Raw genomic sequence first — 24,576 nt, 5'->3', positions numbered from 1 at the left:
ATTTTTTTTTCTAACGAAATGACCGTCTTTTCTACTATTCAACCGTGCCATGAAATTTCACAGTAATTAATAAAAGAAAGGACAGAAGCATTTCCTTCACAAATTAACTTAAAGAAAATAGCAAATATTGATTATATTTTTGCTCCAAATAGTTGATACTTTCAGAACCCTTGTATGTAAAATTTCCCGGGCAAGTGACAATTTAGAATGCAATAACTTTAAATGGGATTAAATCAGTGAGGGTGGTGAACAAAACGATTTAAAGCATGTTTGTCTGTAGAAAATATACCTACAGCATACTAACTTAGACTTTCTTTAAACCGCCTACAATCTTTGAGTTAAAAATATTTAAAAATCCCTAGTTTATAGTACTTAAATCATTATTCAAAATAACACAAATCTAAAAAACGAAAAAATGAGGACAAACCTTTTTTAAATTGATTGTTTTAATTCGCCTAATTGAGTTTTATGAGACTAATGACAGGGTAATTTTGTTTTTAAATTTACAAAACACTCCAGATACTTTCAATTTTTAAAATAAGAAACTACTTCATCCTTAAGGGGAGCAGAAGGAATGAAAGGTGGGCGAGGTGTATCTGGAGAGGGTGCCCTATTGCTGGAGGTTGAAACTGTACTGCAGAGGCAAGTAACCACGGTCAAGAGTAACACGGGGCTGGAGGAAAGTCGCCAGTCACGCCTTCTCCTTGGGCGAGAGAAAAGGGGCACCGAAAATTATGCACTTCCATTTCAACCCGAGAAGGCTTTGAAAAACCCTGACTTGAACTATGAATAAGGCTTGATAGATGTTTTTTTACTTTTGGATACTAATTCTATGGCTTTTCTCCTATTAAGTTGAAATTTGCTTAATTCCTCTTAATATCTTGATTACAGGAAATGATAACTGTTTTAACAATTCAGTTGTTTTAATATGTTCCACACTAATGCTTCTTGGAATTACAGTGAAACCCTCAATAATGCCACTGTTGGAAACCAGGATGAAAAGAGGTTAACTCTGAGAGTGGTTGTTATTGGTATACGGGACTACAGTTCAGGAGTTATCCAAATAAGGAGTCATACTCATGTCTGGTTAATACCAAACAAGTGAATTAACTCAATTTTTGAAAAAGCCATTTCTGTAGAACATCAGCCCAGCTTCTCTTCAGTGTTGAGGCACACTTCCTAGCTTAGGCACACAGGGACCCGAATAAAATCATCTGAGATGTACAAGGCTCAGTGAATTACTTTTGTCTACGCAAAAACCTCCATTTTGCCTATGCAACTTTAAACAAAAGATTTCAGTTATTCCTTTTTTAATAATTTCTGCTTTAAATGGACTAAATCATTTGGCCTTTTTGAGTCAGTTTAGACTCTGAAAACATATTAATCATGTTTTTACATGTAAATCAAAGTTAATTTTAAGTAAACTTCACAAATTTACTAACTGTATCAAGGAAACTGTAACATAATCCCAGTCAAAAACATTAAGCAGGTTGTTGTATTTGTAACAGTTAATTTTTTTCCCTAGTAGGTGTAAAAATTTGGACTAACAATTCTGGATCCAGAGAACAATTAAGATATGGCTATGATACTGTGATATTGCTATGTCCTTTCTAAATCTGCTGTGATTTTTTTTGTTTTTGTTGTTTTAAACAGTCTAGGAATCTTCTGGTCCACTTCTAGATATTAACTAGAAGATGTTATATATTATTTTTATCATGGAATAAATTATATCTCAATAGTTAATATACTTTTGTAAACACATGTTTCTAGATCTATGCTTAAGGGTTTAATTGACATGCTTTGGGGAATCAAAGGCACAGGGTGCTCCTATCTTGGAAGGGACAACCATCTACAAATATGTAAAATTCTTGGAGGTTGTTCAGAGATGCTTGCAGCAATCCTTGAAGCAAGAGAATGACTCCACAGGCTGCAATGTACAAAATATGGTGCTGAAAATGCAGTTACAGAGACAGGAGTACTATACCCCAAGGAGGACCAAAATTTAGAATATTCTGTATTTGTAACGTTCCCATAGATTTGTGTTCATGTATGAATTGATTTACTATCCCTGCTTGTTTACTTCTCCCTATATTTCCAGTGAAGAGTGCCTGGAGTATCCGATGACAATATTACCTGATTACTTACTAAAGTAGGAATACCAAAGAAGTAACATCAAGCCATATAAGGCACAAGAATTGGCACCTTATTAGTAGAGTATGAAAGAGAGAGAAGAAGTGAATTAGATCTGATACTCCATGTTGCTGTAATGAATTTTTTCACTATCAATTTCATATTGGATATTCTGCTAAGAACTAAGAACACTCAAAAATATATTTCCTGAAGACTTTATAAGAATTTAAGACAGTGCCTTTTATATTAGCTAAAAATAATTGGTTAAGGGTGGGAATTTTTAAGATAAAGACAGCACATGGGGTAAAGAGAAAAGTGTCTGGCTAATGGCTCGATTATGACTAAATTTTTCTCAATTTAGTTTAAATTAAAGAAACACAAGTAGACCTTCTATTCTCAAATAGTACTAAAATGGAGTTGAAAAATGTTAGGACCCACTCAGATGTATAAACAGGGTCACCAGAAATATCTGTTAAAATGGCTAGTTTAAAGATACCATAGCCACAATTTTAAAGTCAACAAACATGGTATATATCCCAAGTTCCTCCATGAATAGCTATTAGCTTTAACAAAAATCTCCCAAATCTGAGAAAAGTGTAATAATTTGCATAATTCTCCAAACCATTTATTAATAAAAAAGTTCATAGTCTTGCAAGTGTACTTTAAACGGTTCTTTTAGGTCATACTCCTTGGGTTATATTCCAGGGCTATGGAACTCTGTATAACTACTATAAACATTTTTCATGCCAAATATTATTTTCAGAAATCAAAATAATTCAACTTTCCCACCATAGTCAATAGCAAATGGACAGTAGAAAAGGTATCTTAATTGTAATTGTATTCATACACTAACAGTCCTCATGAATATCTCCATAAAAACAGCAAAACATTGATTAATTTTCAAGAAAGAGTACTCTGAGAACTCAATGGAAAGCAAGGAGGTGGGAGGGGGCAGGAGAGGAAGGGTAGATTTACACCTAACAGGTACAATGCACACTACAGGAGAGGGACACACTGACGACTTTGACTCAAGCTGTGCAAAAGCATTTAATGTAACCAAAACATTTGTACCTTCGTAATATTCTAAAATTAAAAAATAATTTTAAAATAGTTGAAAAACTTCCAAGCTAATCCTTACCAAAAAAAAGATATTCTGGTTTACTGAATTTTCTTAACTCAGAACATAAAAGGTTTACTAAAAATTTTCAAAAAATTGTTTTTAGTATATATTATTCAGTCTTAAAATAGGCACTGTATACAACTCAAGTGAAAAGTCATTAGACTGATCTTGTTTAGTTTGTATTTCAATAGAAGTCACACATTTGAATGGGTGTTATCTTCCCAATATAATCACTCTGATACACTGTATGTATTATAGCCTGTGGAACTCACTTGTCAGAACTATAGTTAGGATTACTTTGTAAGTATAGATAAAAAGTAGATCATTTTATAATAATTTCTATTTTTTTTCTTTTTATTTTAGAGACAGACTCTCACTTTGTCACCCTCTGTAGAGTGCTATGGCATCACAGCTCACAGCAACCTCCAGCTCTTGAGCTTCGGCAATTCTCTTGCCTCAGCCTCCTGAGTAGCTGGGACTACAAGTGCCCACCACAACACTCAGCTATTTTTTGTTACAGTTTGGCCAGGGCTGGGTTTGAACCCGCCACCCTCGGTATATAGGGCTGGCACCCTACTCACTGAACCACAGGTGCCGCCCCAATTTCTATTTTTTCTTATCTAATAGATACCAAGGTTGGTATTTCAGCCTTTCCTAAGATATTTTTAAAAATGAAAGAAAAATGTTTATATTCATAAATATTTTTAAAACAGTGCTATTTAAAAAGAAAATTTAAAAAATAACCAAAAAGCAAAGTGTAACTGACATCATGGTTGGAATAAGTGTATATGTTGTAAAGCTGATGATTTTGATTATTAATATAATAATTTTAATGTGTAACTTCTCACTGTAATTTTTAAAATATTAGCCTGGGTCATACCTGTTAATAAATCATTGGTATATTGACTCATCAAGGTTGGTGTGATTGAACTAAACCAGTCTGAGCATTAGAAAAGGGCAGCCTCAAAAATGCCCTTATCTACATAAGGGATAATGGACAGATAACTTGATAAAATGAGAGATTTGGACTCAAAAAAATTCAATATACTTTTATCTTTCAAGTTTGAAGCACCTGATTATTAACCATAATATTCAGAAATAAAAACTTAAAGTAAATTGTTATTGTGATTTATCTCTCTTCAAATGATTATATTTTAAAACTAAGAATACTAGTTAGTAATATTTTATAATATATTACTACTTTGCATTCTGGTCAAAGCTACCCTTTTTATTATTTTTTTTTGCTACTGTTTTTAAATTAACTTTTATATGAGCTTTAAACTGTCTTTTTTTTTCAAAGAATCAACAATCCTCCTTTCCTACCATAATATCATTTCTGTTGCTTTTTTTTTTTTTTTAATTTTGGCAAAGAATTTGGTTGGTTTTCATGAAGGAGTTTCCACCACTCAAATGTCTAAAAATATGCATTAAATTAATCTGAGGGCTTTTTCCTAACCCTATTCTGGATCATACATTTTCAGTTGTATGTTTCCACCCTTTGTCATATTCAATCTTGCCTACCTCCTTGCAGGAGTTACAGCCAAAAATCACAGGAAAGTAATAACATCCTTGAACTACAAAAAGTACCTGTCTACTACCAAGACCTATGGCATGCAAAGATTGATTAGAAATTCTCTTCCAAGGAATTAACTTGGTAAAGTGAAAATGACTCAGTCCTATGTAACTGCATGAGTGCCATTTTGTAGTATCAACTCTTAGCTACCAAACTATATTACCTGCCCATGGGTATGGTAAAATAGAAATACAAAAAGATTAAGTTACACAATGAAATTCTCCTATACCTTGTGAACCCTTATCATATTATTGCTATATTAAGAACTGTGGAAACTGAATCCCAAACTTCTTTTCTGATATGTTATTCAGATTTGAAGGCTGGAAGTCAAGACCCAGGCTACTCTCTGTTTTTCTGCAATCCAATACTAGCAGAATTCTGAAAAGGTAGTTTCACCATTGCCACCCCTGAATAAAAAGGAAAGAGAATAGATGTCAGGTAATATCAACATCAGATGTCACAGGCAGTCATCAGTTATTCTTTCAGCTGCTTACCAGTGTGACTCCTTTTATGTACCATAAGCACATTGGGCCCAATGCAAACCATGCCACAGACGTCACATTTCAGTTTACCATTCGGAAGCCGGATTCCTCCCTCGCCTTGAAGCTCCTGGACTTTCCTGCTGTCGGCCATCTCGCTGCTCTCAATTAGGGGTTCTTCTAGGCTGCTCCCCTCATCATGGCCCCTGATCTCGTCTTCGCGGCTCAGGGGTTTCCTGTCACACTCTTCATCACTCTGCATTTCTAGCTTTACTGAATTTGCTGTAATGTGAAAAAAAAATTAAATATACTTAGTCCATCACCAAATGCCATGTCAATATGTGTGCACAGTGTGCTTTAGGATATGTAGGTGAATGGGATGCATGAAAGGATGACTCGGGAAAGCTCTAGATAAACAGAATGACCCCTTATTTCTTCACACATTTATTTCTTTAACTCAAGTAATTACTTTTTAAGCAAATCTTTAAATAATTCTGACATGGGATTTGGAGTTTGTCACTTAGGCTACTACAACTAAGATAGGATTACAGAAGAGACAAATTAAATATTGCTTAACTCACTGAGTTATGCCTTCTTACTTTAACAATCTCTCTATACACTTCATATTCTCTGTTTCACATCAGAATATTTGTGTAAACCTGTTGCTGAATGGAGCAAGAGAAACGACTCTGGACCTTAATCCAGCAAATGTCTTTGGCTTATGAGGAGACACACGGTCACAGCAAATGTTCTAAAATCAGACTAAACACATACATCCAGTTAAGCGCTGTACAAACGTACAGCAGGGCACACAGAGCTCACATGCTCATAAGTTATTCTGCTTTTTTTTTTCCTATATAAAGAAATTCTCTATGGAACATACTAGTTTGCAAATCAAAGTATCCTAACTCTAATCTATGCAGACCAAACAGCGGCTAATGACAGGCATGGCATAGCATGCGTGTACACACTTGCGACTGTTAAGAAATTTAATGCCTTCTGTTTGCTGTTTTTGGATCATCCCACAGAAAAGTTGGAATTTTGTTAGCACTGCCCTCATTTCTGCATTGCTGACAGAGTCTTTTCACAAAGCAGACGCAAGCTTTAAGTGAGTATGAGTATTTTATCAAGTAATCTTGAAAATTTCTTAAGAAATCGTATCAAAGTTACTGAGCAAAACAAGTTATTCGGTACTACATGAATAGAGGAAATATTTTCATAAAAAGGAAGCAAGGTTTTTTTCATTGCCAGTGTTTTCTTAGAGAAACCGCACATTCTGTGATTTGTTATTACTTATCACTGGAGAGAGGGCTTGAAAATGGCTCTTCCTCTGCCCCTTTCCGGACTGTGCCCTTTATTAGCTGGAGGCAATGTGGTGCAAGAGTACCAACAGTATAATTTTGAACTAATTATTTAATCTCTGAATCTTGTATCTTTTGTTTTTAAAGTGGACATCAGTTCAGATTACTGAATAAAGTTTGAGCACAATAGTTTATCTGTTAAAGTGAACAGCTTTAATTTCTTAAGCATCTTAAGGAACTTAGATCCACTCTGTTGTCTTTTAAGTGTAGATGATAAAGGTATCCACTTCGTAGGCTTCATGTGAGCATTAAATGAGTAAATATAGGCAAATATACATTTTTTAAACATAAATATCTTTTATTTTTCTCTGGGCATATTGTGCTCCATTTCATAAGGTTTTGGTGAAGCTCACTTAACCTTTGGTATGTAAACTACTCTGAGATCTACAAAAGGATAGACATCCTCCCTGGACTCACATTTAATAGAGGAGAAGCTACATCAAGTTTCACCCTATACTCCCTTACTGAATATTGAGAAGAACAGGGACAACATTTTTTCCACCTTTACATCCTTAATCAGTTCATGAACTTTGTGGGTATATAGGAGATGTTAAGCAGTATTCACTGAGAGGTTTCACCCCACTGATTAAAAATTTTATTGCTTTAAACTTGTTTTTTATGTTTAAAGAAGCAACAGACATAATAAAGAAGAATCAAAGAACATAAAAGATAAAAAAATAAGGATTAAGGGTTAGGTTCTATAGCTCACACCTGTGACCCTAGCACTCTGGGAGACTGGGGTGGGAAGATTGCTTCAGGCCAGGATTTCGAGACCAACCTGAGCAAGAGCAAGACCCTGTCTTTACAAAAAGTAGAAAAATTAGCTGGGCATGGTGGCCTGTAGTTCCAGCTACTCCTGATGATAAGGCAGGATAACTGCTTGAGCCCAGGAATTTGAGGGTGCAGAGAGCTATGATAATGCCACTGTACTCCAGTGGGGGCGACAGAGTAAGACTCCATCTCCCCTAACCCAAAATATTCAATCCATTTCTACCTAAGGCTCACAATCCCTCAATCCCTGTCTCAAAAGCAACCATACTATCATAATTTTCAAATTCCAAAGTGTATCTAAATCCATTTTATAAATGTAATATAATTTGTTTATTCAGACCCTATTGCTGGAGATTTAAGATTATTTTTTTTTCATGCTATTACACATTATTTTATAATACACAGAACTATCAATTTGATAAGTGGTATTTTACAAGTTTTTAATATGTATTTTTAAATTATAAGTGAAGTTGGGTAACTTTTTCTATGTTTAAATCTTCTTTGTTATTTTTTCTGAGAATTGTTTATCAGAGTTGTTTACCCATTTTTCTACTACTTTATCACTCTTTTCTCACTGAATTTACATGCTCTTTATATACTAAGAAACTTACAGTACTGAGTCTATGATGCGTTTTGCAAATAGTTTCATTTATCTATTTAACTAAGGGTATTTCTGGCATATGTACTAATTTTACTTGTTAAATTTTTTAAGGTTTTCAATGATGGATTCTGGGGTCTCTGTCTTGCTTCAACAGGTTTTTCCATACTCTAAGATCTCTTCCATGACATTTTTTTTTCTGATAAGGAAGACTTTTCTAATTAATGCAAAATGCTATATTGGTTACCCTGTATTGTCCCATCTTTCATTCATAATTATCATTTAAAATAAAATTAAGGAATAAATGAAAAGCCTAATTTTATACACTATGACTTTACACCAACCTGTGAGCAAATTGTTCCACGTGTTTATTTCAAGCAAAATGCTAATGACCAGAAGCTTCATAGCACTACCATCATTTATATTCCTCACTTATAGCGGATGTTTAGTCAAATACACTCAGTGAGGACAAAGTTTACTCGAATTCCACTTCAGAAAATAAAGAAATAAATACTTAAAAGTGCAGTTTTTGAGTCTAAAACTATGGGCTTCATAAATTTTAAAATAACACAATTATAAAGAATTGACTGGCATTATAATATTATCATTTCTCCCTAGTGAGAATCTTATAATAGGGACATTAAAACATAACATCAAACATTGATAAAAACGTCATTTTAAAAAGCAGTAGCTACTACAAATGTAGTTAGGCCTTTCTATCCTTAGAAGAATATACCTAAAATAAATCTAAATATACACATATTTTTGCTCAAATGGAAATAGACAAGAAATGGTAACACCATGATAACTGTTTCTCAAACAACACTATAAGGAATTATCTGTTGTGTATGAATATACACCCTTTGTTGAACTGATATAGGAAATCAATAAAGTGCAACTCATTTTAATATACACATATTATAGACTAAATTTTGCACAGGTGCTTATGTACAAGCAAAAGCCCACGGTAATTAATTTTTTGGGGGGGAGAGGACAGATTCTCACTATGTCACCCTTGGTAGAGTGCTGTGGGGTCATAGCTCACAGCAACCTTAGACTCTTGGGCTTAAGCAATTCTCTTGCCTCAGCCTCCCAAGCAGCTGGGACTACAGGGGCCTGCCACAATGCCCGACTATTTTTTGTTGCAGTTGTCATTGTTGTTTAGCTGGCCGGAGCCAGGTTGGAACCTGCCAGCCAGGGTGTATGCGGCCAGAGCCCTACTCTTTGAGCTATGGGCACTACCCACAGTAATTAATTTTTAACTAATCTCACTAAAATTAGGTTGATAATTTAGAATCAAAGAAATTATTCTTTAAATTTTAATTATTAAATAGAAAAGTTTTATCTACCCAAAGAAACTCTCCCATGACTTATTTTTGGTATTTAAGATGTTTCTAATTAATACAGAGCACTTAATATGTTAAAGGCTAAACGTGATTACTTAAGTATATTCTAAATTATAATTTACATATTAATAAAAGTTGTATATGACTATTTGTAGTGACAATATGTAAAGCTACAACTACTGAATTATAACTATTAATTACTGTACAATAATATTCATAGGACTTTAGTTTTCAAAACTTTGAAATCAGATTTTTAACATTCTTTTCTTTTACAATTTGGTAATGGAAAGACATGACATTTTCATATATGGTCTATGAAGATGAGAACTTATTCAACTTAAGTGAAAGGAAATTTTGCTGTTAAAATTCTCACCACCAAGAATTATTTTTCAAGCTTGTTTCTCTGCTAGAAAATGATGAATGTAAAACTCAAGCCTACCCATGAGAATTATGCAAATTATTACATACTGACAAATAATAATGGCTTAATTTTTAAAAAGTATTTTGCCATAACAAATTGTAGCAATGAAGAAGGAATGTGAAATAAGACTTTAGCTTTGATGGTGAAGTTGTTTCTTATATTAAGTTGTAGTGGAACATCTATTTATAGCTTACAACTAATTGTTATATCTGTTTTTCTAGTAGACTCTGAGATTTGTGAACTCAGACAGGGTAAGTTAATAGAAAAGACTTTTATTACAAAGTATAAATAGAAGATGCTTTGAATATATTTCAGGATAAAAGTTCCACATATATTTCAAAAATAATTCTTTATAGTGCAAACACATTTAAGGATTCAAGCTTTTCCTCCCTCTTCTATTTTCAAAATACTATTCATGAACATTAGAATTTAATCTTACAGATGTCATAAAAACACACAGTTTAATCATTTCCATTTTCAAATGATTGTACCAATGACAAGGAGTTATATAGAGGTTCTTTTTCAAGTGACTTTCAGGCCAAACTATTTTCCATTATAAAAGTTTCTTTCGTAATCATACTGGGTTCTTCTTACTCAAAGGCTTCATAATTATCATTATTTCTAGATGTATAATAGCAAATGAACAGTTACACTACACTTGCCTTTAACTGTGCGGTCCCCAGTTCTGGGGCCAGGGAACGGTACCAGTCTGTGGACTGCTAGAAACTGCACTCAGTAAGAGGTGAGGGGTGAAGTGAATGAAGCTTTATCTGTATTTAAAGCTCCACCCCTCACCACTTAAGCTCTGTCTGCTGTCAGGTACACACCCCTCCAATCTCCTGGCTGGGAGAAGAAAATCTGCCTTCCATGAAACTTGTCCCTGGTGCCAAAAGGGTTGGGGGACAGCTGCTTTAACTCACTAATACAGCAATGGATACAGAGATAACGGAAGAAAGGTTTTTACACAGGCAAACACATATCGATCACTGTTTTTAAAAAAAGTTGTAATCCAAAACCAAATGCGGCAAAATTATGTTAATCTGGGATGCTATTAAAAACAAACTGATTTAATTCAATTTATGCCATAATGAAAATTTTCTTGGCCACCACTATTATCTTCAAAAAGTTAAAAAAAAATCTGAATTGTATTTATGTAAGAATGAAATGAGAAATACAATGTACACTGCTGTTCCACACGTGCTGACCTTATGCTTAAGGGACTCATCTAATGCAAATAAAGACAACACTGAATCCTCTCTCAAAATCACTGAAACAGAATGTATATTTTTAAGTACCTACTACTTGCCTAAAGCACTAATAACTTTGCTAAAAATGATAGAGTTTAAGGCTAAAAGCAAAATAATTTTATTAATTTAAGTAAGAAATCCATCTTAGCAAGGCAATATATACTCTGATATGAGCCATGAAAAGTTCATGGGAAGAGTGCAGGAAATAGTTTAATAAAATATGTAATTTGTATATGCAATAAATACATAATACGTTCATATGCATTATAAAATATATTCAGTTGATTTTGAATTGTCAAATTAAGAGAATAAATTCCATCTTCATCATTACAATTTAGTTTTCACTAATAATCCTATAATTTTTAAGTGTCAAGTTCTCGAAATACTATACATAGTAACCAAAACTGAAAACATCAATATTAAAATGTTTTTATATATCTAAATCAAACTTTCTACAATTATTATTAGTACGTTCTGATTGTACTAATCCACAGCAGATTAGTTAAGTTACCTAGCCAGGAAAATAATACAGAAAGATTATAATTTATTTACATTTTCAAAAGGATAAAATATTTATTGATCTTATAAAGTAGAAAACAAGTTTTCTAAATTAATTTCTATCAAATTAGCAACTTCTGTTTAGTTTTCCAATCATATGTTTAAAATTTTAATTTTTTTTTATTAAATGATAGCTGTGTACATTAATGCAATCATGGGGTACAATGTGCTGGTTTTACACACAATCTGAAATGCTTTCATCAAACTGGTCAACAGAGCCTTCACAGTATTTTCTTAGTTATTGCATTAAGACATTTATATTCTACACCTAGTACATTTCTGGTGGGACCACACCTACAGTGCATCTTACAAGGGTAAAATTTTAATTTTTAGGGAAATAAATACTATGGAAATTAAAGAAATACTTATTTCACAGTGTTGAATAAATGATAGCTAAATTATCACTCTTTACTCCCCACATAGGAAAACAAGAAACCTTTCAGGTGTGATATGTAAGTAGATTTTATATGTTTGGTTTCTGTTTTGTGAGAATTTAAGAGGACACTGAAGGGCTTTTATAATTTATAAGCATCAATTTCTCTCAGACTATAACAGATATTTGAAATGGTATTATACACACTAATTGAATCAATATGTCTCTCTGTTGAAGTTGCTCCTGTACTAATATAACTCTATAATTTAAACTTTCGAAACAAACACTAAACATGATTAAATCTGGATTAATAGTTCAGCAATTGTTTAAATAATGTGTCAGAAAAACAAATTGCCATCAAACTCTAATGTAAAGCCCAATTATGTGCTAAGAAGTTACCCATAGTCTAAACAATTAAAATAAAATCATCACAACAAAAAATTATTTTAAGGTATACATGCAGCCATTTTTCAATATCCTCAACAAAATGTCATACAATATAAAACTTTTGTTCCTTGTAACTGTGGATTAGTAAGCGGGTAAGACTTGCAAAGCAGCTCCCTCACACAGCATCCTTTCAAAGTATTCATTTCATAAATGGGACAAGAACTGTCACTATTGTCACCAAACTGAAGCTGTACTACTCCTGGGTGGCATCTAAGTCTGTACCTCACCTCACTTCATCTTTCTCCCCATTTTCTTTCTTTTCTCTCCATTATAACTAGATTGTTCACTTCTTAAACCTCCTAGATAACTTTAGGTCAGGATAATACTGATTTCTGATACAACAATATTATAGTAAAAGCTGCCCTCCCCCCTTTCTGCCACTTAATCTAGTTGTAGGACCTTGGGACATTTTTTATCCTCACTCAGCCACCTGCATCCTCTAAAACAGAGGTCTTCAACCTTTTGGCATGAGGGACCAGTTTCGTGGAAGACAATTTTTCCACGGACTATAGGTGGGGGGTGGGAGGGATTGGACAAAGATCTGGCAGAGTCCAGGCAGTGGTGCGAGTGATGGGGAGTGGCTCTAAATAAGATGAGGCTATGCTTCTTCACTGCCATTCACCTTCTCCTGTGGGGCCTGCTTTCTAACAAGGCACAGACCAATACTCGTCCCTGGTGTGGGGCTTAGGGGCCACAGATCTAAAATATGGGGGAAAGTAACACTTGATGTTCTTGAAAACAGGGGCTAGATAATATAACCTCTTACATGGTAAGGACTTAGAATATTTTTAATAATAATAGTAGTAATAAATAATGATAACTAAAAAATAATGAACATAGCTTTTATGATTTATAAAATACATATTCTATCTCGTTTAATACTCAAAGTGACTGTATTATAAGCAGGGCAGCCACAGGCGAACAGTGAAGCATGGGTTGTTACATGACTTTTCAAAGAATACTAAGTTAGTAAGTGTGAGCCTGTTACTGACTCAAGATCTTCTGCCTCTTAGCCTACCCATTTTTCTATGACATAATACTCCAATTAAACAAGTAACTGACATTACTATTATAATTATGACAAAAATCAGTCAAGGGCAAAGAGAACTTTCAGTAATTATAAAACCACGTACATCAGTGGAAGACAGTTGGAATACAAGTCTACAATGGTCTGATAAAAAATAAAGTTTCTATAAACCAAACTGTTAAACTAATACCAAACCAGGATGTGTGCCTAGCTCAAAACAAGTACCTCCGAATTTTAAAATTTATTTGTTCTTAAGGCAGTAGTAGGTCCAAAGAGGATGGCTAGTTGCTGAAGAATTTGTTAATATTCAATGTTTTCCTTCCTCCCTTCTTTTTGCATTAATTTATATATATATATATATATATACATAAAAAATATATATATGTATATATATATTTTTTTAGAGACAGAGTCTCACTATATTGCCCTTGGTAGAGTGCCATGGTGTCACAGCTCACAGCAACCTCCAACTCCTGGGGTTAGGTGATTCTCTTGCCTCAGCCTCTCGAGTAGCTGGGACCACAGGCTCCTGCCACAACACCCAGCTATTTTTTTGTTGCAGTTTGGCCAAGGCCAGGATTGAACCTGCCACCCTGACTATATGGAGCCGGTGCCCCACTCACTGAGCCACAGGTGCCGCGCAATTTCTATATTTTTTTGACATGTTATAACTTCTCAGTGATAGGAAAAGACAGAAATTTGAGGAATAAAGCAATATTACCAATTTTATTTTCTAAACCAACAGTTAATGAAGAACAGCATTTGAGGGTTTCCTTTGTGATCAGGTTTTGACAGTCTTGTGTCTACTACTGGTATAAAGATAAGTCACACCTGTGCATGGCTCGCGTAACATTTCAGTTATATTTAAAAGGATCTTTCACAGCAAAAACAAAGACCGAAAAGGTATCCTTCCTACTGTCTTGAGGATAAAAATATAAAACAAAGGACAGCAAAACTTCTAACTTCCTGAAGAGCTCCCAAACACACGAACCCTTACATCGCACGCACATCATCAAAATACACGCCGTCATTACTCTGTACAGTGCTATCATTGCAGCACAAGGACAGACTTTCTATCTTTTAGCAGACAACTAGTTCATGAGAACTGTACAATGTGTGGGAAATACACAGAGTTTAATTAGAAATCCCACAGGCAAATAGCAACCTATTCCTTTATCCATACTTTAAATGAATGATCCGCTTTGACAAATCCTAAAGATTCAGCATCTGCCCTGTCTTGATGGTCCAAGTCTGTTTTTGCATTTTCTTGGGCAATGCAACTACTTTAACATCCCCTTGACCCCTTCAACTTGTAAAATTTGCAATAGCTTTCTAACTGGTCTCTTCAGTCTTTTGCCATATTCTACTCCCCTAACTCATCCTCTATTCAGTTGTTAATCTTCGTAATGAAGAGCCTGTCTCCTTTTCAATGATTATCCACCGCCTACAAATTAAATAAAGGTACTGCTGTAGAATTTAAGGATGTCCACAATATAGTCACTTCTCTTGGAAAACATCTTATATATCTCTATTTACTATTTTTTCCCAACTCATTATTTTCTGGAATTCTTCATCTATTTCTATCGAAATTAGTACACCATTTAAGGTTTGGTTATTTGCTACTTCTTTTCTTTTTTTTTTTTTTTTTTTGAGACAGGAGCCTCAAGCTGGGTAGAGTACCGTGGCATCTCAGCTCACAGCAACCTCCAACTCCTGGGCTCAAGCGAGTCTCCTGCCTCAGCCTCCCAAGTAGCTGGGACCACAGGCGCCCGCCACAACGCCTGGCTATTTTTTGGTTGCAGGGTCATTGTTGTTTGGCAGGCCCGGGCCAGATTTGAACCTGCCACCTTGGGTGTACGTGGCTGGCACCTTAGCCACTTGAGCCAAAGGTGCCAAGCCGCTACTTCTTTTCATGAATGTTTTCTGAGCACAAAGTTCTTCTCCTAAGACACTCATATCACCTTGCATTACAGTGCTTTCGTTAGTATACTACCGTAGCTCCATACCACCCGTAGTGCAAGGTCCTTGAAGGGAAATACTCTATTCAACAGCTGTAAAACCATCTTATCCTTACATACACTAGGCACCCAATACCTATTTGTTGAACTGTTGTTGATTTATATATTATACTTCTCTTTTTAAGTTACTGAGATATTGCATAAATTAACTACAGGTGATACAACAACTATTGTTGATTTATATATTATACTTCTCTTTTTAAGTTACTGAGACATTGCATCAATTAACATATACATATACCAACACAGGCCAGGTTTTAAACACAAATCATTAACATCCACAAAACATTAATTAAAGGACCATTATATGACTGGAAAGACTGCAAGTGCACTGCGTGCATCAACTGATTTAATCATGGCAGCGACTCTGCGAAGTATATAATACTCATATTAGAAATAAGGAAGTGACCAAGTCATATGATTATTCAGAGTAAGAGCCGAGACTGGAACCCAGATCTAACAGATGACCAAATTCTTGCTATTTCCTCTAAGTCAGCAAAAGCAAAGCAAGTGCCAGTCATCAGTAAAGAAATAAAGGGATGTCAGTATGTTAAAGATGACTTTGAATCATTGCGTATTACTTGATCTGTTTCACTCCAGATATAATACAGGTGTACTAGTTTGCCAGTTTTGAGTATAGAGAAATTTGTCTGAGAGACTGTTTTGGAAGACGACCAGCTTACACTGCCAAATTTTCTGAGCGAGGATTTTATTTCATATAAGAGCAATCTACTTCGAACTGGTGTTTGGCAACCATCTGCTTAACATAACTGTGGGAGGCTTGTGAAGCAAATTACATTGTGAAATTATCTCTTTAATAAGGGGAGTACAAAATTCTTAACCTAACTTCTGTAAGAAGAAAATCATCACTATAAAATCCAGCCGAGTGGGCATGCTCCCAAAGGTACCCACAACATAGGACTGCCAGAGGTCACTAAGGACGCCTGAACTAGGTCAGAAGGCAGTGCTGCCTGCACACTGAGGGGAAGAGAAGGAGTCAGCAGGGTTTCTGTCGCCAGGCCAGGGCAACCGAGGCAGGAACCAAAGCAGTGCGCCTCACTTCAGCTTTCCTCAGTCTCCAAAGTCAAGTGACAGCTTTCCATACCCTAGTTTCAAATGGCCTTGGGTCATACACATTGGGATCAAGGCTACACAAGTTCTTTCCTGGGTGTCTTTCATAAACACTTCACTATTTGTCTGAGTCAAATAAATAGCCCACATTTGGCCCTGAGATGTAGGGTTTGACCACTCAGAAATACATAACCAATAAAACGCATCAAGTAGTGACACAGAGAAAACTTGAAGCGATTAAAGAGAATTAATCTGGATAATCGCCAAGCAAATGTTAACACATCAGTGCCAGATATTTATTTTCCACATTATAGCAGCAGCAATTTTTTTCAGAGCTCATGTCTAGTTTTCTACTCCTAATGAACAAAACTAAATAAGCTGTAAGTAGGCGTACAGAATGCATATATTAAAAGGTAAAACCTAACTATGAAATGACATATGAAGTATTGGTAAATGATGGAAATGCTGATTAAATTACACATATCTATTTAAATGTGTGAATGTTAAGAAGTCATTTAATATCTCCCTGCTTCCTACTATAAGTGAGCAGTATTTTCTACATGAAAATCTTAAGCCCAGGAAAGCATTCAGTCACTGAGAGCAAGCAATCCAGCACTGTGCTCCAGAGCTTGGGATCTGGACCTAGTGCTCTAGGGATTAAGGCCAGGTTACTTCATTTTTTCATCACATGACCTTAGGAAATCTAAGTCTTTATTTTTTTCATCAAGATAATGACAATACTTGCTTCCCAGGGCTCTTCTGAATATTAAATATAATCAAGATAATGACAATACTTGCTTCCCAGGGCTCTTATATATTAAATATAACATATTTAGAGGTATTTTGCTTCATAGATCTGCACGAAAGCAATTTATAAACATACAACAAACATATATGACCCCGGTCTAGAGGTATGTTTACTACATGTAAGTACAGGAAAGACATGGCAGGCTTCTGGAAAGAAATGGCATTTATGATAGAACTTCAGGTTGGACATAATTTATCTAGAAAGAGAAGACAGCACTCAAGGAGAAAGGGTTTGAGTGACACCATTTTTTTCTGGAATGCATACATTCAGTAGGTAACATATGAATAAAATATATTCTAAAATTAAAGAGGGTTTAAAACAGTATAAAACATGAGACAACTAATGCTTCAATGAGAGTAATTTCAAAAATGCTGTCAACCCATTAGGAGACTCATGTTGCAATGGAACTCTTAAGAAATTACTCAAAATCACTCACTAAACACCTGCTCTATACCAGGTACCACTGTGCATCAGTGAATAAGACAGATCCGGCATGGGTGAAGAGTGTGTGTGTGTGTTTTTTTCTCTTATATGTGAGCTACCAGGCATTATAAAATATTGTGATGAGAAATGCAAAGACTCAGAAGCACACCCTGCCCTCAGAATATACAGTTCGTATAAAATCTCAGTGCAAAATATTGAGCTTAAACAATCAAGAAATATTCTTATATAATCACTAATTCAAAAAGCTAACTTCTGATTAGAAATTGTTACTTCAAGCATTTCATCTATTTGTGAACTGAAGTTTTAATTATTCATTGAGTTCCATGTTTTCACCTCTAAATCCCCCCTCTGTCAGCTTTCTGAAGCTTATAACTAAAATGTACTAAACATATTAAAGTGGTGACATAGTTCTATGTACTATAGAAAGCAAAGTGGACAGACATATCTGATATACTTAAGGGGCACAGAAATGGTTTTCTTTTAAAGCTTGTAAACACAATATTACATTTATCAACTGTAGGAGAGCTTCTCATCCATGTAATACATATTTGTTTTAAAATACTCTACGTTTTCTGATTAGATAATAAGTAGACTACACTTTATTCAAACTGGGTTTTATTCCTCCTAGTGACTTGAGACCTAGCACTGAAGATCACATCTATGCCACCGAGACCCTGCACAGGTCACCTTCTACGAGGTTTAGCATCCTCACCTGTGAAACGAAGGGACTGCTACTTACTGGTGCAGGTAAAATAATTAACAGCCTACCGGCCTGAGGGAAAGGCTCTTGAGGTTCCTTCAGTCTCTGGCACCTACGGACCTATGATTCCATAGTAAAACCAGACTATGATTGAAGTCTTATATAATAACAATTTGTGTAATTGGTAATAATAATTATTAGACAGAGTGTCACAATATAAATTTACGAATACAAAATATGTTCCTATGTTTAGGGTTTGGATAAAGATCTAACCTTTAGATCATATATTTAGAACTCCTGGCTTAAAAACAACATGCCTAATTCTCTGCCTTAATGAGTTTTTTAAGGTCATAGGTGAGAGCATATTTAAAAGTGAATATACATTGATACATATGCATAGTACATATACTGAGAACCTTGTTGGTATATGTGCAAGGTGTTCTTTATTAAGCAATAAATATTAGCTCTTGAAGTAGAAGCCAGTGCAATGTGATTAGCGTGCTATCCTCACGTGTTTCCTTCAGTTGAATGTTGGCTGGCATCCAGGAGAAGGAAAAACGCAAAACAAATGCACCATACTCAACACTTTACAAAGAAAAAAGAGTGCTGCAACCTTCACAGACAGCATCAAGTCCTTGACTTGAATAATTTTATGAAGACCCTTTTGAATGTTTCCTTTTTTCGACTTTGTCCTGTCAGGATGTGAACCCTGCCATTATGTATGGCTTGCGGCTGTTTGTGAGTTTCCTCCCCATCTGGGACTAAGAGGCAAATTGCAGGTTTCCAGGGAGGGGAATGCTGTTACAGTAGGGATCACCTCAGCACTTCACTCGGATTACGACAAGCCCAGCGATACCAGCTACCCTGCTCCCTGTAACAGCTCAGCCACCAGGTTTTGTACTTTAGTTACCGAAAACATATAAGGTGTTAATTTCAGATACCTAGAGTCTTTCTTTGCTTGAGGACCATCAACACATGTACAACCATTAAAGTCCCTGTAACCCTCTACTTCCTTCAAAATGAGTGCAATTATTTCAGGAGCATGAGGATTCCCAAAGCTACCTTTTTGTCACTCCCATCTTATAAAACCCACTATCTTCTTTGCTGTGCCTGGCAGGCTGCCTTTTCTCAAGGCAGCACGTGCTTACTAAAAGCACATCTCATTCTGTGGAAGCTGTCAGCAATTACTGCAATGAACTTTAAATCTTTTTCTTCTAACTACTGTAATATTCTAGAAATAATGCGACGACTTCTCACTGCTTTTAAATGTCAAGCTGACCACTCAAAAATTCAAGCTATGTTTCCCCAGGAAGGTCCAAATGATAAGACATTTCATGAGCCTTCCACTTTATCTCCTGTTCCATTACTACACTGGCTAGCAGCTTCCCGGGACAGCAACACCTTCAAAGTACAGCAACACCTCTCAGACAAGCGAAACCTAAATGAAACAAACTGCCACCTGAACAAAGTTAACCATAGGTGCCTGGCAAGAGTAAGCTATTATCTTCTACTTCCTTGATCTGATACTGTCACTTGAATTAATTTTATTTTCTTCCTCATAGTGTTTTTTCTAAATGGTTTAAACCTGTTGTATGACTAATTTACCTAATTTCAAGGTAGCCTTCCTTTAATTGTGCAATATTTTAATCATCTGTACTCAGTAAATTCTATTTATTAATGCCTTTGGTTCAACTTTTATACTAAATGAGAAGAAAAAAATTACTGAAAATTTGAACTAACTCCTTACACTCTCAAAGCTTTAAACACCAGAGTTACAGATTTACAAGGTTAATGGGAACATAATAAAATCTTGATATCGTTTTTCAAATAATATGAAAAGCATACTGTTAACTAGTCTTAATTACAGGAAAGACAGGTACATTTTTAAGTAAGAGATCAAGTAAGGCTTGAATGGGATATCTTTAACCATACAAAGGAAAAATGAATTAAGGGATAGGATGCTAAGGAACAGTTTTCCAGACAGAAAACTTAGCTTCTTTCTTCATATATTAAAACTCTTGTTACTCGTTCCATCAAATAGATAGAGTGTGCTTGGGAAGGCACGGGGTTGTAAGGAATCTAATGGCCTTCAGCGTGGTCCCTTCACATCATCTCTTTCCCATAAGAGTAGACAAACGAACAAGAAAATCCATTCACTTTAATACAGGTTTCCAGAGTGCAATCTCTCCTCTAAACATTGTTAAGTGTTGGGCATGGAGGTGTGGCTTATATTCCAAATTGGGAGAAGGACAATCCCGACAATATTAGGAGTTCTCTGACAACAAGAGGACAGCATCACTGGACAAGGGTCACAGTGACAAAACATACAGAATTTGAGAGGAAGAAAAGGAGGAGACCGGAGAAGCAACGATGGTGTCCAGACCTTCCAAAATACTACTGCTCAAAAAGAACGATTTAAGACTCTGAAAGGTTAAATCCAGTGCCAGTGTTAAATCCATGTGTGGCCAGGTTTTCTCAAATGCTAGCAAGGGAAGGAGCAATTGAACAGAGAGGAAAAATTGCTAAAAGGCACCTTGAGATGTTCTGTGACAGGAGCCACTTAATTCCCAAACAAATGTTTCCAATATGTGTTAGCTTCATTTTGTATAAAAGGAAGAGGAAGATCAGGACCACACTAGGAATACCACACACCTCTGAACCAACCAGATACCCTCATGATGTCTTACTGGCTATGAAGGAAACCAAGTTGGGGCGGGGTGGGGGGCACTTGTACAAACATGGGAATTCCATTTCCCATTAATGGTGTCCTTCGTCTATTACTAGGTGCTACAGAAACAACTATTTATTCACAACGGATATCAGAATATTATAGACTAGATGAAAATGTACAACATTAAACAAAACTAAGTCACTAAGTAACAAGCATATGAGTGAAATGAGACAAATAGAAATGTTCAAAGAACTTGCGGAGAAAAGAAACTAAACCCAACCTGTGAGTCTAAGAACTGGACTTTTATGCCTGTTTCAAGGTGGCAAAGTATGAGTGTTCATTCACTTCACAAATATTTGTGGGGTCCAAGTTCTGTACCAGAAACACTGCAGAACACTAAACAGACAGTGACAATCCAACCAGACACAGTCCTGACTGCACAGTCTGCTTCTACCAGCTGGAGACAAGGGGAGACGGGCCACAATCCTGCTAGAGCTTGTGGGGAAGGAGGGGTTTACCATGTCAGCATGGAATTGGGAGGAAGGAAGGCTTAGAGGAGTTCACTTAAGTTCCTGCAGCTAGGGACCTGTAGCTCTACCACCTACTCCTTTATCAGAAACAGCTTCATTTCATCACTACTTTACTGATGTGGATTTTTGCTCTTATTTATGTAAACACCTAAGAAAGCAGAATATTTACTTTGGAAACATACATATCAGCCCCTTTCATATAAACATCTGCCTCCTGTTCACTGTGAGGGTAACTCCACAATGTAAGCAAAACCATAAAAAAAGAAAATGAAACAGATACACATACACAATTGTGAATGAAACCCTTTCAACCTATTATACTCACCATCATGACAAGTAATAGAGCGCTGGTCAAAGAGTAATAGCTTCGTTAAAATTTCTACATGTTGATAATAGTGGCAAGCTTTCACTATGCTGCCATGTTATCAGTCTTAATTAAATTCACTTGTCAGCTCCATTTTGAAACCGTGAATTCTCGCCCTACATGACAAGGGTGAAATTAAGTCTCTTCTTTTCCCAATCAAGTCAGCTAACAATGAAAAATAAGAAAGGAGTAACTCAGAAATTTCTGTCACTAATTGGTCAAGAAAAGATTAGTTTTCAGATTCCTTTCCTTTGCTTTTTTCCACTGGAGATCTCTCCAAATGTTACTAGTCAGCTACTTCTTTTCTTTTAACCCACGTTGTCACCAGCAAATATCCTGAGTCAAACTAGCTGAAAATATGTAGTACTATTCAAGAGTAAGGAACAATGTAATGGACAATCTACGATGTGCAGATTTTATTACCATTATCGTTCATTCGGTATTAATCCTATCCTGTAGTGACATGTCACCGAGCAGCTCCTTTTTAAATAGAGAAGGAGAAGATACCTTCCCACATCTTTAATTAGGAAGTTCTAACCGTCTTTCAGAGTTTTTGAAAGGAAGCCCTATTCAACAGGGGCCATATTTATCTTTGGCACCCTGTCAAGGCCCAGATATTAGGCACATTAGGTTTTTTATTTTCTAGTGCTTTTATTTTAAGCTTTTTCTAAGAAAAGTTAAATGTGGCAATGCAATAAAAATAAGTATGGCCTAAAAGCAAACATGAAAAATTCAACTCCAAGGACACACGAACAGGAAGTCTGGGGCACTGAAACCCATTCAGTTGAGGCCTGAATTTATGTTCTGTTCTATGAATTTCATTCTGTTTAACCTATTCAGTATTCTCAATTGATGTGTAATCAATGTTTCATTTTTTTCACTCATTTAATAATACATAAATTCAGTAAATATTAAGGGAAAATATTTATCCACTTCAATTATAGTTTTGTTTTGGAAGCAAAAGGTAAAAAGTTTAAAGAAGTTGATCTAAATACTTAAACAACATTAAAATATACTTCATATCTAATTAAATTCATATTCTTCATGATTTGGAGGAATTGGAAAATGAAGACCGTTTTCCTGTTCCTTGAGAAGCATCACAAATAAAGGTTAACAAAAGGAAATTAAGGACATTAATGCGGTATTAGGAACTGAGGTACGATCAACCACTCGCAGAACTAGCAGTAGGATTCCTAGATGATATTGCTGGCTAGTGATGGGAGTTTAGTGAGTAAAATGGAGATAAACATTAGCATCTCAGTTTCCCAATGAGTAATGTAAATAAACCAATTCCACACTCACCAAGGAAGGACCTGACAAAAGTTAAACAGAAAACAGAGACGTAGTATACAAATGATGTTAATTCATTATTGACACCATTTCTTTTCTCAAAATCATGAAAATGTTTAGCAGTATGAGAGAGAATTACTGAAATGCTTGTTTAGCAATTGACAGCTTGTTAAATCTTTGAAGGATGGAGCTCTTGTACCACAAGAAAACCACCAAAATATCAACAGACATTTTACATTTCCAAAATGTAAAGCACATATTAAACATACAAAATGCAAATAAGGGTATTAAAAGCCATGCTCACTTCTAAGGACCCAGAGGTCTAGAGAAGCAAATAACTTAAATTCTTAAAATAAAAAATCATATCAAGAATTATTTGTCAAACAAAATCCAGAGGTTGAAAAAGGGAATTTCAATTTCAAAATGCCTGTGGTCCAGCAACTTGGACCTATTTGATAGTTCCTAGAATCACATTTCCCTGGTCCCTAGAATGTATTTTAGCATTCTCTCAAATTTACAAAAGGAATAGTATTCCTCTTTATTTTACTTTAAACATCCAGAGCATTGATCTAAATATCAGATCAATGAAAAGAGGAGTAAATTAGCAAAAAGAAAATAAGAAACTGAAGAGACGCATCCGTTGCTAATACGTGAACCTAATAGCAAATTGTTCATTATGTTTTGTCCTTTGCTTGTGACCCAATATAAACCAAGTCGAAGAAAAATTGTTCTGACTTTATAACTATTATGTGTAGTAAGTCAAGCATTGCTTAACAAGAATATGTTTTGAGAAATGTTTCCTTAGGTGATTTCCTCCTTGTGGGAACAACATGCTTATATAATTTAGATAGTTTAAAGCTTACTGCACACCTAGGCTATATGGTGTACACAGCCTGTTGCTCGTAGGCTATATGCCTGTACCCCCATGTTACTGTACCAAATACTATAGGCACCTATAACACAATGGTAAATATTTGTGTCTAAACATAGAAAAGGCATAGTAAAAATACCATATTATAATCTCATGAGACCACTGTCATATCTGTGGTCCTTCATTGACTAAAACATATGTGCATAGTGCATGACTTTTCAAATATTTATGTCAAAGTTGAAAATCCAAGCCAAATGGGCAGTGTCTATGGCTCAGTGAGTAGGGTGCTGGCCCCATATACCGAGGGTGGCAGGTACAAACCTGGCCCCGGCCAAACTGCAACAAAAAATAGCCAGGC

General features: G+C 35.4%; 1 protein-coding gene across 4 annotated transcripts in view; it reads right to left on the bottom strand.

The window, feature by feature from the left end:
• IKZF2 (IKAROS family zinc finger 2) overlaps positions 1–24,576 on the bottom strand; it is a 154,256-nt gene that overhangs the window by 55,631 nt on the left and 74,049 nt on the right. For 3 of the 4 annotated variants that reach the window (XM_003784978.1, XM_012802154.1, XM_012802153.1), the window contains one exon: positions 5,396–5,584. In XM_003784978.1, coding sequence (XP_003785026.1) covers positions 5,396–5,584 — 189 coding nt within the window. Of the gene's footprint in view, positions 1–5,317; positions 5,585–24,576 lie in introns of all 4 variants that reach the window. The other variant, XM_003784977.1, reaches the window with a different exon arrangement.

The sequence above is a fragment of the Otolemur garnettii genome, unplaced genomic scaffold, assembly GCF_000181295.1.
Source record: "Otolemur garnettii isolate 467f Iridium unplaced genomic scaffold, OtoGar3 scaffold00013, whole genome shotgun sequence".
Taxonomy (NCBI): Eukaryota; Metazoa; Chordata; class Mammalia; order Primates; family Galagidae; genus Otolemur; species Otolemur garnettii.
This window is presented reverse-complemented; position numbering and strand designations above follow the sequence as displayed.